Raw genomic sequence first — 16,239 nt, 5'->3', positions numbered from 1 at the left:
AATGCAGACAGAGAGCCGCCATCTATAATAACGGACGGTGCGACTGCGCAACTAATGCGTTCACCGGAGATTAGTGGTAACAAACGTAGATGTGGAATTAATGATGTACTATCACTTTAAAGAAATCCTCTGAGGTCCATAAATGGCTCGAATCACTTTCCTGTTTTTGATGGTGTTACAATATGTCAGTGTAGATAAAATGTGTGTGTCTGGGGCTGGCCGGGGATGGCTGCGTATGGGGCTGGCCGGGGACAAGGACGGCTGGGTATATGGGTGTGGGGCTGGCCGAGGATGGCCAGTTATGGGACTTGCCGGGGACGAGGATGGCTGGGTATATGGGTGTGGGGCTGGCCAGGGAGAAGGACGGCTGGGTATGGGGCTGGCCGGGGACAAGGATGGCTGGGTATATGGGTGTAAGGCTGGCCGAGGATGGCCGGTCATGGGACTTGCCGGGGACGAGGATGGCTGGGTATGGGGCTGGCCGGGGACAAGGACGGCTGGGTATGGGGCAGGCTGGGGACAAGGACGGCTGGGTATGGGGCTGGCCGGGGACAAGGACGGCTGGGTATGGTGGTGCTGGCCGGGGACAAGGACGGCTGAGTATGGGGCTGGCCAGGGACAAGGATGGCTGGGTATATAGGTGTGCGGCTGGCCGAGGATGGCAGGTTATGGGACTTGCCGGGGACGAGGATGGCTGGGTATGGGGCTGGCTGGGGACAAGGACGGCTGGGTATGGGGCTGGCTGGGGACAAGGACGGCTGGGAATGGGGCTGGCCGGGGACGTCTTTGTCTGGGGCTGGCCGCGGAGCTTGGATGTTTTTTGCTGCTTGATCCTCCAGTGGTCGGAATAGCAGAGCTGAAGTTGTTGTTGTTTTCCTGACATTCATGAACCGCAAAAAATGACCCTTGGCTATATAAATATAAGGTTATTAACCCTTCGATGTCTTTTTTTTCTTTTCCCAGGTTCTAAAACTCAGAGAAAATGGCAAGTGGAGGCTGCATGAAAGTGATCAAATACTTCCTGTTCTTATTTAACCTCCTGTTCTTTGTAAGTATCGATGGGGCCATTAACCCTTAATCACCTCCTGCTAATGTTATTCACAGAAATGGATGAATCTGCTTGATGGATTGCAGATAGATGACAAATATAATGACCGCCCCCCCCAGCCTGAAATGACTGATGAGAGCGAACAATAACACACGGTCACCTGCGCTGTCCACTCTGGGAGCCTCCTTTATAATGTTTATCAGCGCAGTGTGATAATAATGGTGTTTTTGCCCCTGTGACCCCGGTCCGTGTGCCGGCTGACCCCGCCGGTCCGTGTGCCGGCTGACCCCGCCGGTCCGTGTGCCGGCTGACCCCGCCGGTCCGTGTGCCGGCTGACCCCGCCGGTCCGTGTGCCGGCTGACCCCGCCGGTCCGTGTGCCGGCTGACCCCGCCGGTCCGTGTGCCGGCTGACCCCGCCGGTCCGTGTGCCGGCTGACCCCGCCGGTCCGTGTGCCGGCTGACCCCGCCGGTCCGTGTGCCGGCTGACCCCGCCGGTCCGTGTGCCGGCTGACCCCGCCGGTCCGTGTGCCGGCTGACCCCGCCGGTCCGTGTGCCGGCTGACCCCGCCGGTCCGTGTGCCGGCTGACCCCGCCGGTCCGTGTGCCGGCTGACCCCGCCGGTCCGTGTGCCGGCTGACCCCGCCGGTCCGTGTGCCGGCTGACCCCGTGTGAGGTCCCTGTGCCGGCTGACCCCGCCGGTCCCTGTGCCGGCTGACCCCGCCGGTCCCTGTGCCGGCTGACCCCGCCGGTCCCTGTGCCGGCTGACCCCGCCGGTCCGTGTGCCGGCTGACCCCGCCGGTCCGTGTGCCGGCTGACCCCGCCGGTCCGTGTGCCGGCTGACCCCGCCGGTCCGTGTGCCGGCTGACCCCGCCGGTCCGTGTGCCGGCTGACCCCGTGTGAGGTCCCTGTGCCGGCTGACCCCGCCGGTCCCTGTGCCGGCTGACCCCGTGTGAGGTCCCTGTGCCGGCTGACCCCGCCGGTCCCTGTGCCGGCTGACCCCGTGTGAGGTCGCTGTGCCGGCTGACCCCGCCGGTCCGTGTGCCGGCTGACCCCGTGTGAGGTCCCTGTGCCGGCTGACCCCGCCGGTCCCTGTGCCGGCTGACCCCGTGTGAGGTCCCTGTGCCGGCTGACCCCGCCGGTCCCTGTGCCGGCTGACCCCGTGTGAGGTCGCTGTGCCGGCTGACCCCGCCGGTCCGTGTGCCGGCTGACCCCGTGTGAGGTCCCTGTGCCGGCTGACCCCGCCGGTCCCTGTGCCGGCTGACCCCGCCGGTCCCTGTGCCGGCTGACCCCGCCGGTCCGTGTGCCGGCTGACCCCGCCGGTCCGTGTGCCGGCTGACCCCGCCGGTCCGTGTGCCGGCTGACCCCGCCGGTCCGTGTGCCGGCTGACCCCGCCGGTCCCTGTGCCGGCTGACCCCGTGTGAGGTTCCCGTCTTATAGTTTTTCTCTTCTCGTGTTTCCTAGCAGCAGCTTATCGGAGCCGCTCTTATCTTTCCTATTGTTTTCTTTATTCCGTTTTCCTTTTCCAAGTTGGGGTCTTCGTCCTGTGCATTACACAAGTCCGACCAAACCTGGTGAGGAGCCCGCCATACAGGTCATCCCGTCACGGCACCTGTCCCGACATCTATAGACCCTGGGGGGCAGGAGAGCGGCACTGACGCTTGGGACGAGGGAGAGTGAGTTACACGCTGGCACTTGGGGTGATCGTAGATATTTGCCACTTTTGTACCTGACATGTATCTAATCTAGTAGCCGAGTAATGAGGACTGAGTTGCAATACCAGAGTCTGCCCATGGCCAGGAGTGGCGCTCTTTCTGCACATGAGACCTATTACTATAGATATGACTGTAGTATATAGAGGAAGATCGCCCTTCACAGCTGATACTTTGCTACAGTGAGTTTTTCCCACAGACTGTAAGTTCCTTCCTCATTAATAAAACTTCTCCTGACCCTGAAATCTCCTCCTCGTCCTCCTATAGGTTCCTTATATAAAGATCTTGTTGGATCTGTGCCCAGTATTTACTGTAGCTGTAGCATTCTCTTGGTGCACCAGCAGGCTCAGGATGAGCAGCCGTTTCTGCCCCTCCTGTGAGCGGTGTGGATGGCTGATGTGGATGAATGGGTCGGAAGCTGCGTCCGTTTCCCCTTCTGATGATGGAGCCGTGTATCTGTCTGCACAGAATGAGGAACAGATAAAGCTCCTGATCTGCGGCTTCCGGTTACTAAACATTGTGCTGTAACCTCTGCGAAATAATCTGTGTGCGTGGCACCTCCCTGTGTGTCTGCAGGAAATGAGCTGTGCCAGGGCAAACCTAGGGGGCGCCATAGCCAATGGTGGGCACACTCAGCTTGCATAGGTCCTTCTCTCCCCCTATGTGCTACAATGTATCAGTGCAGGTAAAATGTATCATCCTGAAGACTGATGGGATTGTAGCGAGTCGTCTCACCCCCTCAGCGCTGACGTTTTGGGCTCTGTACGAGTTTTATGCACCTGGATGTAACCACGAATCCTTCCATCCACCGACAACAAGCAGAGATCTTGAAACTGTCAACGAAGTTGCAGTTGCTGAATGGGAAACGAAAATGCTCCCCCCACCCCCCCACTGCCTCCCCCCAAGTAGAATTTGGGGCACATATGAAAACACCAAAAACTAGAAGAAGAGAAAAAAAAGAGTTGCAAACGCAATAATAAATCGAGGCCAAAGTCTATCAGAAAGTATCGGCCGGTGTTTTGCAACAACTGGACGGTCGCATCCTGTATAAGAACGGGAGCCGTTGTAACCGCCGAGCAGTGAAGGGTTAAGCGCGGCTGCGCTGCAGCTGTTTGGACATTCCGCACGCACGCACGGACATGGAGCAGCTGCGGGATCGGCCCGCTGCTCCTCCGCTGTTGGATGTGAAGCCGCTGCCCCCCAACTGCACTTCTTTAAAGGACAGCTGGACCCATCCTGGGAATTTAGGGAATGTCTGCATTAACCCTTCCTGTGCCGCATGTCCGTGAGCGCCAGTCATTGGCGCCGTAAGCCGAGATTCCTGTAAAACGACCGCGCTGAAGCGGTCACGGCGCTGATGAGCCAGAGGTCGGTCTCTTTGGCGTGCGAATGGACAAAAAGTCCTGGGGTAACTTGCAGTTTGCAGAGAGTTCTGCAATCTTTCCACCGTTTTCTTTCTTTCTATTTTTGTAAAGATTGCTGCTTGTTGTCAGTAAACAGAAGCATTCCCGATTTTTTTTCAGCCTGTACGGTCCTGGCCCGGAGGAGTGTGATTACTGCCTGAGAGGTACCTATAAGGGGTACAGCGGTGCTGAGGGGTCCTATATAACTCCCACCCCGAAAGGAACTGTTTGTAGTGTTATAAATGACAGCTGGGGGGCGCTGTTTCAGGCCCTGAAGTGTCACTTTCTGAATTATACCCCGTACAATGCTCTGCGAGCTCTAAATCCATACAGTTCACCTGCACTGATACATTGTAACAATCTTCGATTCCGCTCTGATTTCCCCTTGACCGATATTCTGGGCTTCGTTCCCTCTGGGACTGGACACGTCGCCGTGTGGTGGCAGTGACCACCAGACAGGGCGGCCCGTATCTGCCCGTACACCTAAGTCGGAGTCGTGGAGTCGGAGTCTGAGTCGGTGTTATGGAAATTGAGGAGTCGGAGGTTTGGCTTACCGACTCCATAGCCCTGAGAGCAGCCGCTGTCCCTGTGAGGGTTGGGGGTCCGCGTGACTCCACACATAGGAAACTGTATAAAGTGCATTCCGATGAGTATTGGAGGGTACCAGGCGCCGCACATCCGGTCCGCCCCAGAGCCGAGGGCATCATCGCCGGTAACTCCCTACAACCACCGAGCCAAAGAGCTGACAATCTACCTAGATTGATATCCCGTTGCATAAGTAAATATTCCTGTGCGGTAATTTCTGGGAAGTTGCACTCTCCTGGACAATCCCTGTAAGCTTCAGCGCAGCAGCGCCACCTAGTGGCTTTATTATCGCAAACTATAGGGAGATTGGCATCGATCTGAACAGACGGACAATAATGTCAGTTTAGATTCAAGCTGCGTAATTAAAAAATAGGAATCTGGAAAAACCCTCCATGACTTTAATTTGCAGTAGTTTTGCATGAACTGACCCAGTGGCCATACTCCCCAACCACTCCTCCTATATCCTTCCATTTTGAGGAGCCGCTTCTGATATTTAGCCCCTGATTCTGTTATCTGGGATGCGGTGAACGCTCCATTGGCCGCTAATGTCTTCCTTTATAGCCGCTGATTAGTGGCGCCGCTGATTATCGAAGCCGCGTCCATTCTTTGCTGAGGGTGTTTGTGTAGATTCAGCAAGTTCCTCATCTCGCCGAGCAGGTCTGTCCGGGTGCAGCTGGGCGGCATTAACCCTTGCACCCCTGACCCCTCACTTTGGGCTCATTGGGTAAAGCTGAGGTCCGAACACCGGGATCATATCGTCCATTTCTTTGCCCCTTTTTTATTTTTGTTAATGGAAACATGTAGGAAGGTTTCAGCCGCAGCAGATAACAGATCCATCCCTGGATCCTCGGGGGAGGGTCATTGCATCAGAACCCCAATATGAGGGCAATCAAAGTTTCATATCCAGCTGCCCGGGCATGCTGAGGGTTGTAGTTCTGCAACGGCGAGTGTGTCACTGGTGGAGATCCACTGAAAGTCTCGTGCAGGTAGGAGTCATTATCTGTTATCCTCCAGTCACATCCGGAGCTGCGTCTAATATTGTCCTCCTGGCTGACGATCTGGTTATTCATCTCACTTCTTGTTTGCAGATTCTCGGAGCCGTGATCCTCGGGTTCGGAATATGGATCCTGGTGGATAAAACCAGTTTCATCGCCGTCTTACGTAAGTTCTGCTAAGTCCAGAAAAATCTAAACCTACAAAATGGTAATTTTATGAAGATACAAGAAAACCTCTTATTGCACTTCTAGTATACTAAATGCTTGTAAACACGCACCCCCCCCCCCCCCCCAGAAGAACAGGGCGACTGATCCAAATCTGGAGTATTGCAGGGGGCTGCAGGGCTCAGGGAATAGACCCCAATGGTCATGCTGCTCTCTGCTTCAGTAACGCCACGGGTGACACAATCTTTTAACCTGTTGCTCCATGACTGAACAAAACAAAATGGTTGCTTTATTTCATGCAAATGAGGCTGAAGTGCTCTTGGGAAGTGCTTTGACACGCCAGGTTTCTTCCTCCCTGGCGCTATTCCCCAGCACCACTTTCCTCTTCTTCCCTGACCGGCCTGACCACAAAGGATGATGAGCCAAAGCAGAAGCTCCATTTGCAGACACGTGTTTCAGATTTTTGCCTCTCATCAGTGCAGAGCAGGAGATCTGGATGGCTGGGTGAGAGGCCGAGGATGGGGTCTTAAAGGTGTAACATTTCTCATAGTGTAGAGTACCAATTTGACATGGGGACACCTGTAAGTCCTGTAAACCTCCTCTGGAAATGGAAATATGCAAGTAGTCTCTAGATAGGGAGAGAAAAATGGGGGGAGCTGGAGGTCCAGTCCTCTTCCTCTCTGAGGAGGCTACTTACATTTTAATTCCTAGAATTCCATTTCTGAAGTTAATAGCAGCACCAGAGTGGCATAACTGCTGATGAATTTGACTGACCCCATCCCTCCTGTGCCGTCTCCCTATTGGCTGGGACAAGCGGGCATAGACTCTCCCCATCCCTCCTGTGCCGTCTCCCTATTGGCCGGGACATGCGGGCATAGACTCTCCCCATCCCTCCTGTGCCGTCTCCCTATAGGCCGGGATAGGTGGGCATAGACTCTCCCCATCCCTCCTGAGCCGTCTCTCTATTGGCTGGGACAGGCGGGCATAGACTCTCCCCATCCCTCCTGTCCTGTCTCCCTATTTTCCGGGACAGATGGGCATAGACTCTCCCCATCCCTCCTGTCCTGTCTCCCTATTTTCCGGGACAGATGGGCATAGACTCTCCCCATCCCTCCTGTGCCGTCTCCCTATTGGCTGGGACAGGCAGGCATAGACTCTCCCCATCCCTCCTGTGCCGTCTCTCTATTGGCTGGGACAGGCGGGCATAGACTCTCCCCATCCCTCCTGAGCCGTCTCTCTATTGGCTGGGACAGGCGGGCATAGACTCTCCCCATCCCTCCTGTCCTGTCTCCCTATTTTCCGGGACAGATGGGCATAGACTCTCCCCATCCCTCCTGTCCTGTCTCCCTATTTTCCGGGACAGATGGGCATAGACTCTCCCCATCCCTCCTGTGCCGTCTCCCTATTGGCTGGGACAGGCAGGCATAGACTCTCCCCATCCCTCCTGTGCCGTCTCCCCATTGGCCGGGACAGGCGGGCATAGACTCTCCCCATCCCTCCTGTCCTGTCTCCCTATTTTCCGGGACAGATGGGCATAGACTCTCCCCATCCCTCCTGAGCCGTCTCTCTATTGGCTGGGACAGGCGGGCATAGACTCTCCCCATCCCTCCTGTGCCATCTCCCTATTGGCTGGGACAGGCAGGCATAGACTCTCCCCATCCCTCCTGTGCCGTCTCCCTATTGGCCGGGACAGGCGGGCATAGACTCTCCCCATCCCTCCTGAGCCGTCTCCCTATTGGCCGGGACAGGTGGGCATAGACTCTCCCCATCCCTCCTGTGCCGTCTCCCTATTGGCCGGGACAGGTGGGCATAGACTCTCCCCATCCCTCCTGTGCCGTCTCCCTATTGGCTGGGACAGGCAGGCATAGACTCTCCCCATCCCTCCTGTGCTGTCTTCCTATTGGCCGGGACAGGCGGGCATAGACTCTCCCCATCCCTCCTGTGCCGTCTCACTATTGGCCGGGACAGGCGGGCATAGACTCTCCCCATCCCTCCTGAGCCGTCTCCCTATTGGCCGGGACAGGTGGGCATAGACTCTCCCCATCCCTCCTGTGCCGTCTCCCTATTGGCCGGGACAGGTGGGCATAGACTCTCCCCATCCCTCCTGTGCCGTCTCCCTATTGGCTGGGACAGGCAGGCATAGACTCTCCCCATCCCTCCTGTGCCGTCTCCCTATTGGCCGGGACAGGCGGGCATAGACTCTCCCCATCCCTCCTGTGCCGTCTCCCTATTGGCTGGGATCGGACAGTAAATGATAAATGTTGCAGAATTTTTGAGCAACTTCCGAGTTGAGCGAAGATATTTTGACGTAAGATATTTTATGTCAGATTTCTTAATGAATCGTCCATTAAATTTTACATTTACAGAAATCATGAAGTGAATAATTATAAATCCTTTCCCCTCATCGCTGCGACCTAAAAGAAAAATCACCAGCAGTAAATGTCGGCATTAATGTTTTATATTTTTCTTGCAAATCTGAAAACTGGGGATTGAAATGTGCTAAGATAGGAAACCTCTATGGGGAGGAGACGTCCCGGAGCTGTGCTGATGTGATTGCTGATGAGGTGCTTCACATGTATAGACGTGAAGCAGCGCCACCATTGCTTGCAGGCTGTGGTCGGTATTGCAGCCATTACATGAATGGAGCTGCATTGTAATACCACTCAAAACCTGTGGACATAAGGGGCGCTGCGTCTGGAAGAGAACTGACAGATTGGGTTATTGTGGCACAAGTAACATATGCGAGAAGTTACTGATGGGAAATGACCCCGCTGGATGGAAGTGTTGGTCGGACGCCATCTGTCGATCATTGACCTGTAAGGTTCTGCTCCACTGCAGATTGCAAATGGAAAGAGACTGTCAGAGAGCGTCCTGACACAGCACAGACCAGTCACATGGACTTCCGCAAGGAAAATAGAAAAGTCAACAGTTTTAAGAATAGAAAACAAGTTACTGCTTGTCCTGAGCGAGAGGCGACATATGGAGCCAGGGCTGTAATGTTACAGAGCGGGGGGCCGAGTGCTGAGGAGCAGAGTCCAGACCACCTCTGATATCAGCACAAACACTGCGCCCCCTCCGGGAGCCTCCTGGCCGAGCATCTGCACACAGCCGTACATCACCAAGCACAATGCCCAGCGTCTGATGGAGTGGTGTAAAGCCGCCACCACTGGACTGAGGGCTTGTATGTAACTCTCCATGGCCGAGCGTCTGCACACAGCCGTACATCACCAAGCACAATGCCCAGCGTCTGATGGAGTGGTGTAAAGCCGCCACCACTGGACTGAGGGCTTGTATGTAACTCTCCATGGCCGAGCATCTGCACACAGCCGTACATCACCAAGCACAATGCCCAGCGTCGGATGGAGTGGTGTAAAGCCACCACCACTGGACTGAGGGCTTGTATGTAACTCTTCATGGCCGAGCATCTGCACACAGCCGTACATCACCAAGCACAATGCCCAGCGTCGGATGGAGTGGTGTAAAGCCGCCACCACTGGACAGAGGGCTTGTATGTAACTCTCCATTGTTGTCTTGCACACAGATGGCTCCTCGTCCTCGCTGAAGATCGGCTCGTACATCCTGATCGCGGTGGGAGGCGTCACAATGATCATGGGATTCCTGGGCTGCATTGGGGCTGTGAATGAAGTCCGCTGTCTGCTGGGACTGGTGCGTATTTCACTGACTAATTATTCCTTCAGTCTTAATGATGGCGTGCAGGGATAACATGCACCAAAGTCATTAAGAGGCGAAACAAACTAGTTTCTGAAGACCTTGACATTCGGGTGTAGCCCCTCTGTGTCTTGCCCATTTCTGCCCAAAAAATTCCCCCCCCAAAAAATGCTAAGTTTTTGTACAACTTCACTTTTCCCAAAGATTTTTTTTGACTTTTCAAAGTGTTTTATGTAAATTGTTGAAATGGAATAATGGCTCCGGTACTGAATCCCAAGCCCGACGTTTCCGATCACCAGCAATAAAATGTAAAATAATAAACGACCGTCGCACCGTGAATAATACGATGGAATAGTGGCGCCTGTAAGTTATTCGCTGTGATTCCGGTCGTTGTCCTTACAGTCTCTGTTCTTATTTCAGTATTTCTCGTTCCTGCTCGTCATTCTCCTCGCTCAGATCGCAGCCGGGGTCCTGATTTACCTCCAAAGGGAATCTGTAAGTACAAGGGTCCGGCAATGGTCGCCCACCTGCAGGGGGGGACACTGTCACTGGAGGGTTTATTTGGGTGGACTGGTGGCTGGGCGGATGGATGGACTGGGTCACGGATGGATGGACTGGGTCGCGGTTGGACGGACAGAGTGGATTGGTGGATGACTGTGGGGTGGTCTGAAAGATTCATGGATTCTTTAGTGATAGGTGGGTGGACCATTAGGTAGGTGGATAATTGATTTTAGTGCATGAATGGGTGGTTTGGTTGGGTGGGTGGTTTAGTTGGGTGGTGTGGTTGGATGGGTGGGTGGTTTAGTTGGATGGTTTGGTTGGGTGGGTGGTTTGGTGGTTTAGGTGGGTGGTTTGGTGGTTTAGGTGGGTGGTTGGGTTGGTGGTTTAGTTGGGTGATTTGGGTGGGTAGTTGGAGAGTTGGGTGATTTGGTTGGGTGGGTGGTTTAGTTGGGTGGGTGCATAGCTGGTTGTATGGGATTGATGGTGTGTGAAGTATAGGGTATACAGTATGTTGGTAGGTCTATGGTTAAGTGGGTGATGGGCCTCTGGATTTTACTAGATGGTTATCTGCATACATGGGTGGTAGATGGGTAGATTTGTGGCTGGTTGGATGGGTAGGTGGACTTGTAAGTGGATAGTTGGTCTGATATATGGGTTGGTTGTTAGGTGGTTGCATGGGATTGATAGATGTGTGAAGGTATATGGTATCTGTAGGTAGGTCTATGGATAGTTTTGGGGATGGGTAGGTGGATTAATTTGCTGGATGTATGGACTGGAGGGCAGATTGGATGGACGAACAGGGGTGCGGATTGGTGGATGGACTGTGGGGTGGCCTGATTTGTGGATGGTTGATTGGGTTAGTGATAGGTGGGCGGACCATTAGGTAAGGGGATAATTGGTTGAGTGCAGGAATAGTTGGGTTGGTTGGGTGGGTAGATGGGTGATTGTATGGGATTAGGTAGATACGTGCACGTATAGGGTATATGTGGGTAGCTATAGATAAGGAGTGAATGAATTAGTGGCTGGCTATCCTCATATGTGGGTGGTGGATGTGGAGCTTGGTTGTATTATGTGTTTGGGCGAGTTATCGAGCGGCTCGGTAGGTTGTTGGTTGTGTTCAGGTTTCCATTTATTGCCTTGGACATAGGTAGTTGGGTGAGTGAGGAACTGTCCCTCAGCGTCATTGGCGCTGCCCAGAGTGATGCCACTCAGGATCCCGTCCCGGTACAGTCACTTGTGCTGCCTGACTTCTTTCCCTTTTCTCTTTTTTGACTTTTTTTTTCTTTTTTTTTTTTTCTTTCTCTTCCCTGATTGTAGCTCAAAACTGAGATGTCGGGCGTCATTCATGAGCTGATAGTGAACTACAACCCCAGTGACACCGTGAACGCGAGCTCGGAGGCCACGTGGGACTACATCCAGCACAACGTGAGTGTGGAGCGGTGATTACGGTGGAGGTTTATAGCCGCTTATAACGCACTGGTATAATTACGGTCTTGACCTATTATGAAGCCTATAATTCATGATTCTTCTCATTTTATTGGTTGCTGTTAGGACTTGTAGTAGGGATAAAATATGATGAGAACACATTATTGCCCCGAGCACAGTATGCCCTGACCTATGTGGCCATTCATAGAACTTGGGGTGAGATTCAGGGTGCAGCAGTGCTGGTGGCACAATCCTGGACAATCCTTCACCAGCTCGCCATAGCGGGTTTTCACTGGGGTCCTGAAGGAGTATATACAAAATAATTAGGATGGAAAAATTCAGTTTTCACTGTAGATCCCTATAAGTTTAGTTATCTATACGAAGGTTCCTGGTGGGCGGGCAAACACAATAGTCCCTCCCCCGAGGAGCTGTCAATAAGCAAATAACATCTTACTGAAACACTTTGCCATTCAGAAGTGCTTATTCACCCCACTTTTTTATATGAAACCCTCGTTATCATTTTTAATCATCTGACAGGACTTGCTGTGCTCCCTACTCACAATGCAAACTGTTTCATTTCTATTTGGACATTTTGTTAATGGATTAATACTGTTCTATTAGATTATGCCCGCCTCTAATCAGCTCTTCAGGGGAGGGACTTGGTAAGTACCCGCCCCCTAGCAGCCTCTCTATTATGCCCGCCTCTAATCAGCTCTTCAGGGGAGGGACTTGTAAGTACCCGCCCCCTAGCAGCCTCTCTATTAGATCTTATTATAAACACCCTATATTTATGGGAATCTCCTCTAAATCTTACCATATCCCATTGTAGTTCATCTTTTTTCATCCCCGGTGATTTATCGAAGCATTGTGTTGGCACGTTTGTCAGCGCAGTGAATTTTCGTTGAGTGTTTGTACTGTCGTCATGCCTCGTGCTGTTTTTTTCTGGGTTGCAGCTCCAGTGCTGTGGTTGGATCAGTTACCAGAACTGGACTGAAAATCATTCTCTTGCCAACAAAACCAACGTGTATCCCTGCTCCTGCCAGAAAAACGCGACAATATCTGAAGGTTTCTGCAATTCTACCGTCGCCAATCTGCATCAAGTTGTGAGTTTTTGAATCTTGTGCAATTTATAGGATATGGATATTCTTGCAGTTGGGTGTCTTAAAATAATTTGCATCTTTTGCCTTCTATAGCCTGTCGCCATCATTTTCTCACTGCAGAAATGATTTCACTGAGGCTCCGTCAGCGAGCTAATTTTGCTTCTCTGTCTGTTTCTGAGCTCATCTCGGCTGATTTATGACCACATCAAAGTTTAGCTCAACTTTGATATGTTCATAAAACGTTTGAGATAAGTCCCAATTCCTCATCACAATGAGCTCACTGATGGATTCTCAGTTAACTCATTTACAAAGTGCAAAGAAGCAAAATCAAGTGGTACCAATGTCATCTACTAATCTGTTTAAAAAAAAATTGTTGAAAATTTCCATTCCATTGTTAGGGGAACATGATGATCATTGCTTAGACAGGCATGTAAAGTGTAGCACTTAAAGGGCCGCTCCATTTTGGCAATATAACTGTATCACTTGAAGCGTGGACGTGCCAGGCATTGTTCCCGTCTGATGTAGTAAGTCTCCGCCGCTCCCAGTTTCTAAATGCCGCCATTGTGTTTCAGGGCTGTGTGCAACAAGTGGAGAGCTGGCTGCAGGACAATCTGGGGATTATCTTGGGCGTGTGCGTGGGAGTCGGCGTTACCGAGGTAAGACTGATGCACGGCAGAGGATCGGGGTGCTGGCCGTGTAGCTGCGCATGCAGATGTAGCAGAGCTGAATTTATCATTTGAGCAAATCTCCCAAAATTTGATATATAATTTTGATGCGACTTGAACCTGCCAGGATGGGGTGTAAAAAAAAAAAAAAAAAAAAAAAAAAAAAAAAAAAAAATTATTATTTCTTAATTATTATGCTTGGCGTCTGGCTGATTTTTTTTTTTTCTTTCTTTTGACACTAAAAATTAAAAATTTGGGTGAATCTGAATGTTATTGAGCCTGGATTTGTTAGTATCTTTGAGCTTCTTCTAATGTGCGCCGCCCCTGCGCCACGCCTGCGCCGCCCTTCTGCTGCCCCTGTGTCGCCGTGTCTTACACCATTTCCATCTCCTCTGCAGTTAATAGGACTTGTCCTGTCCATATGTCTCTGCCGGAACATCCAAAACGAAGATTACACCAAAGTACCAAAATACTAAGAAAACGCACCGGCCTCTTCCGAACTCCGTGGAATAACCCTGCCCGACGGAAGAAGCCGAGGGGAGAGGACCTGTGCCCCCTGTGCCACCATGTATATACACTGAGTCTCTGCAAATTAACCAGAACCACGCTTAGAGGGGAAGTGATGTCACAGTGGGGGATGTCGTCTCTGTGGTGGATGTCGTCTCTGTGGGGGATGTTGTCTCTGTGGGGATGTTGTCTCTGTGGGGGATGTCGTCTCTGTGGGGATGTCGTCTCTGTGGGGGATGTAGTCTCTGTGGGGATGTGATCTCTGCGGGGGATGTCGTCTCTGCGGGGGATGTTGTCTCTGCGGGGGATGTCGTCTCTGCGGGGAATGTAGTCTCTGTGGGGAATGTAGTCTCTGTGGGGATGTCGTCTCTGCGGGGATGTCGTCTCTGTGGGGGATGTCGTCTCTGTGGGGGATGTCGTCTCTGTGGGGATGTGATCTCTGCGGGGGATGTAGTCTCTGCGGGGGATGTAGTCTCTGTGGGGAATGTAGTCTCTGTGGGGAATGTAGTCTCTGCGGGGATGTCGTCTCTGCGGGGATGTCGTCTCTGCGGGAATGTCGTCTCTGCGGGGAATGTAGTCTCTGCGGGGAATGTCGTCTCTGTGGGGAATGTAGTCTCTGTGGGGAATGTAGTCTGTGGGGATGTGATCTCTGTGGGGATGTGATCTCTGTGGGGATGTGATCTCTGCGGGGGATGTCGTCTCTGTGGGGAATGTAGTCTCTGTGGGGAATGTAGTCTGTGGGGATGTGATCTCTGCGGGGATGTGATCTCTGCGGGGATGTAGTCTCTGCGGGGATGTAGTCTCTGCGGGGATGTAGTCTCTGCGGGGATGTAGTCTCTGCGGGGATGTAGTCTCTGCGGGGATGTCGTCTCTGCGGGGATGTCGTCTCTGCGGTGATGTCGTCTCTGCGGGGATGTAGTCTCTGCGGGGATGTAGTCTCTGCGGGGATGTAGTCTCTGCGGGGATGTAGTCTCTGCGGGGATGTAGTCTCTGCGGGGATGTAGTCTCTGCGGGGATGTCGTCTCTGCGGGGATGTCGTCTCTGCGGGGATGTCGTCTCTGCGGGGATGTCGTCTCTGCGGGGATGTCGTCGCTGTGGGGGATGTCGTCTCTGCGGGGATGTCGTCTCTGCGGGGATGTCGTCTCTGCGGGGATGTCGTCTCTGCGGGGATGTAGTCTCTGCGGGGATGTAGTCTCTGCGGGGATGTCGTCGCTGTGGGGGATGTCGTCGCTGTGGGGACATCATGACGGTGAATTACATTGTGACATGACAGATGGTCTTTACCTCTAAGAGGGAAGGGCTCCAACCCAAAATGATATTGGGGGTCTTAAGACCCCTGTGTAGAATTAGCATACCGAAGGATTGGATAGATATGTGACTAGAGTAGGGAATGAGGCGCTCGAGCGCTACACAACTGCAGGTCCCGGCATGCACAGCGGAAACCTGCAGCGTTACAATTCTTGGGGGGGGGGGAAGGGGATGCGGGTTGCATGAATCCGCCATAAAGGGGCGGCGGGGGTCCGTATATGGTTATCAGGGCTTTGTATAGTGATGTGTAAAGAAAGGAGCAAAATTATCTAAATAGAGCATTTTTATTTCTGTATAAATACAATAGATGTAAATAAATGTCTGGTACTCGGTACTCGCTCTGCTTGCGTCAATGCTCCGATGGGAGTTGTAGTTCTCCGCAGCTGGAGGACCACCACACTACGGGATACACGTCCTTAGCTCTGCAGCGTTCCAATGGACTTTCTATATCAAGTCTTCAATGAAGCAAAGAGAATATTAGAAGTTGCAAAACTTTTTTCATTGTTTGAGCTTTAGACTTTATTGGCATAAAAACCATTGACTTGTGTTTTGTTTTATCGGAATATTGTCACAATGTGTCAGCTGCATCGGCCCAAGACGTCCCTTGTATAGGCGATAAACCGGCCTGTTATCCTGCAATTAATGTCCCCCGATACACACACAATATGGGGGACAGGGTCGGGACTCGCGCCTTAATCATTGAATGAAAAACTAGAATTCCGTCCCATTGACTCCCGGAGTATAACATCAGCCGTACATCACCAAGCACAATGCCGAGCGTCGGATGGAGTGGTGTAAAGCCGCACAGACCCCGGCAGAGATTGTGTCCCCAACATCAGGGTCTGACCTCACAAATGCTCTTTTGGATGAAGGGGCAAAAATTCCCAAAATCTTGCAGAAGAGCGGGGGCCGTTATTCCTGCAGAGGGGCCGACTCTGTGTTAATGTCTATGGCTGTAGGATGGAGGTCAGGAAAGCTCCTGTCGTTGGGAGGTGGGGGGGCACATACTTTTCTTATGTAGTAAACCTCAATATAACACAATTTCAGAGTTTCATGATGATTGTCCTTGGAAGGGTTAAACTAGAGCGGATCCTCCCTGCATTCCTTGCGTCTCCTCTCGGGGGGTCTGCTTTTTCTCACGTCCCCCTACACTTTCTCAC

The 16,239-nt window shown here is 52.5% G+C and overlaps 1 protein-coding gene across 2 annotated transcripts in view; it reads left to right on the top strand.

Annotated features, from left to right (window-relative positions):
• Positions 1-15,625, top strand: part of CD82 (CD82 molecule) — a 48,400-nt gene extending 32,775 nt beyond the window's left edge. For both annotated transcript variants that reach the window (XM_069739920.1, XM_069739921.1), the window contains exons 2-9: positions 964-1,048; positions 5,833-5,905; positions 9,446-9,570; positions 9,994-10,068; positions 11,392-11,499; positions 12,453-12,602; positions 13,172-13,255; positions 13,663-15,625. In XM_069739920.1, coding sequence (XP_069596021.1) covers positions 983-1,048; positions 5,833-5,905; positions 9,446-9,570; positions 9,994-10,068; positions 11,392-11,499; positions 12,453-12,602; positions 13,172-13,255; positions 13,663-13,740 — 759 coding nt within the window. In that variant the 5' untranslated portion in view covers positions 964-982 and the 3' untranslated portion in view covers positions 13,741-15,625. The remainder of the gene's footprint in view (positions 1-963; positions 1,049-5,832; positions 5,906-9,445; positions 9,571-9,993; positions 10,069-11,391; positions 11,500-12,452; positions 12,603-13,171; positions 13,256-13,662) is intronic.
• The last annotated feature ends 614 nt before the right edge of the window (positions 15,626-16,239 follow it).

The sequence above is a fragment of the Ranitomeya imitator genome, chromosome 9, assembly GCF_032444005.1.
Source record: "Ranitomeya imitator isolate aRanImi1 chromosome 9, aRanImi1.pri, whole genome shotgun sequence".
NCBI classification, from domain to species: Eukaryota; Metazoa; Chordata; class Amphibia; order Anura; family Dendrobatidae; genus Ranitomeya; species Ranitomeya imitator.
The sequence above is the reverse complement of the archived record's forward strand: the minus strand, read 5'-3'. Positions and strand labels throughout refer to the sequence as shown.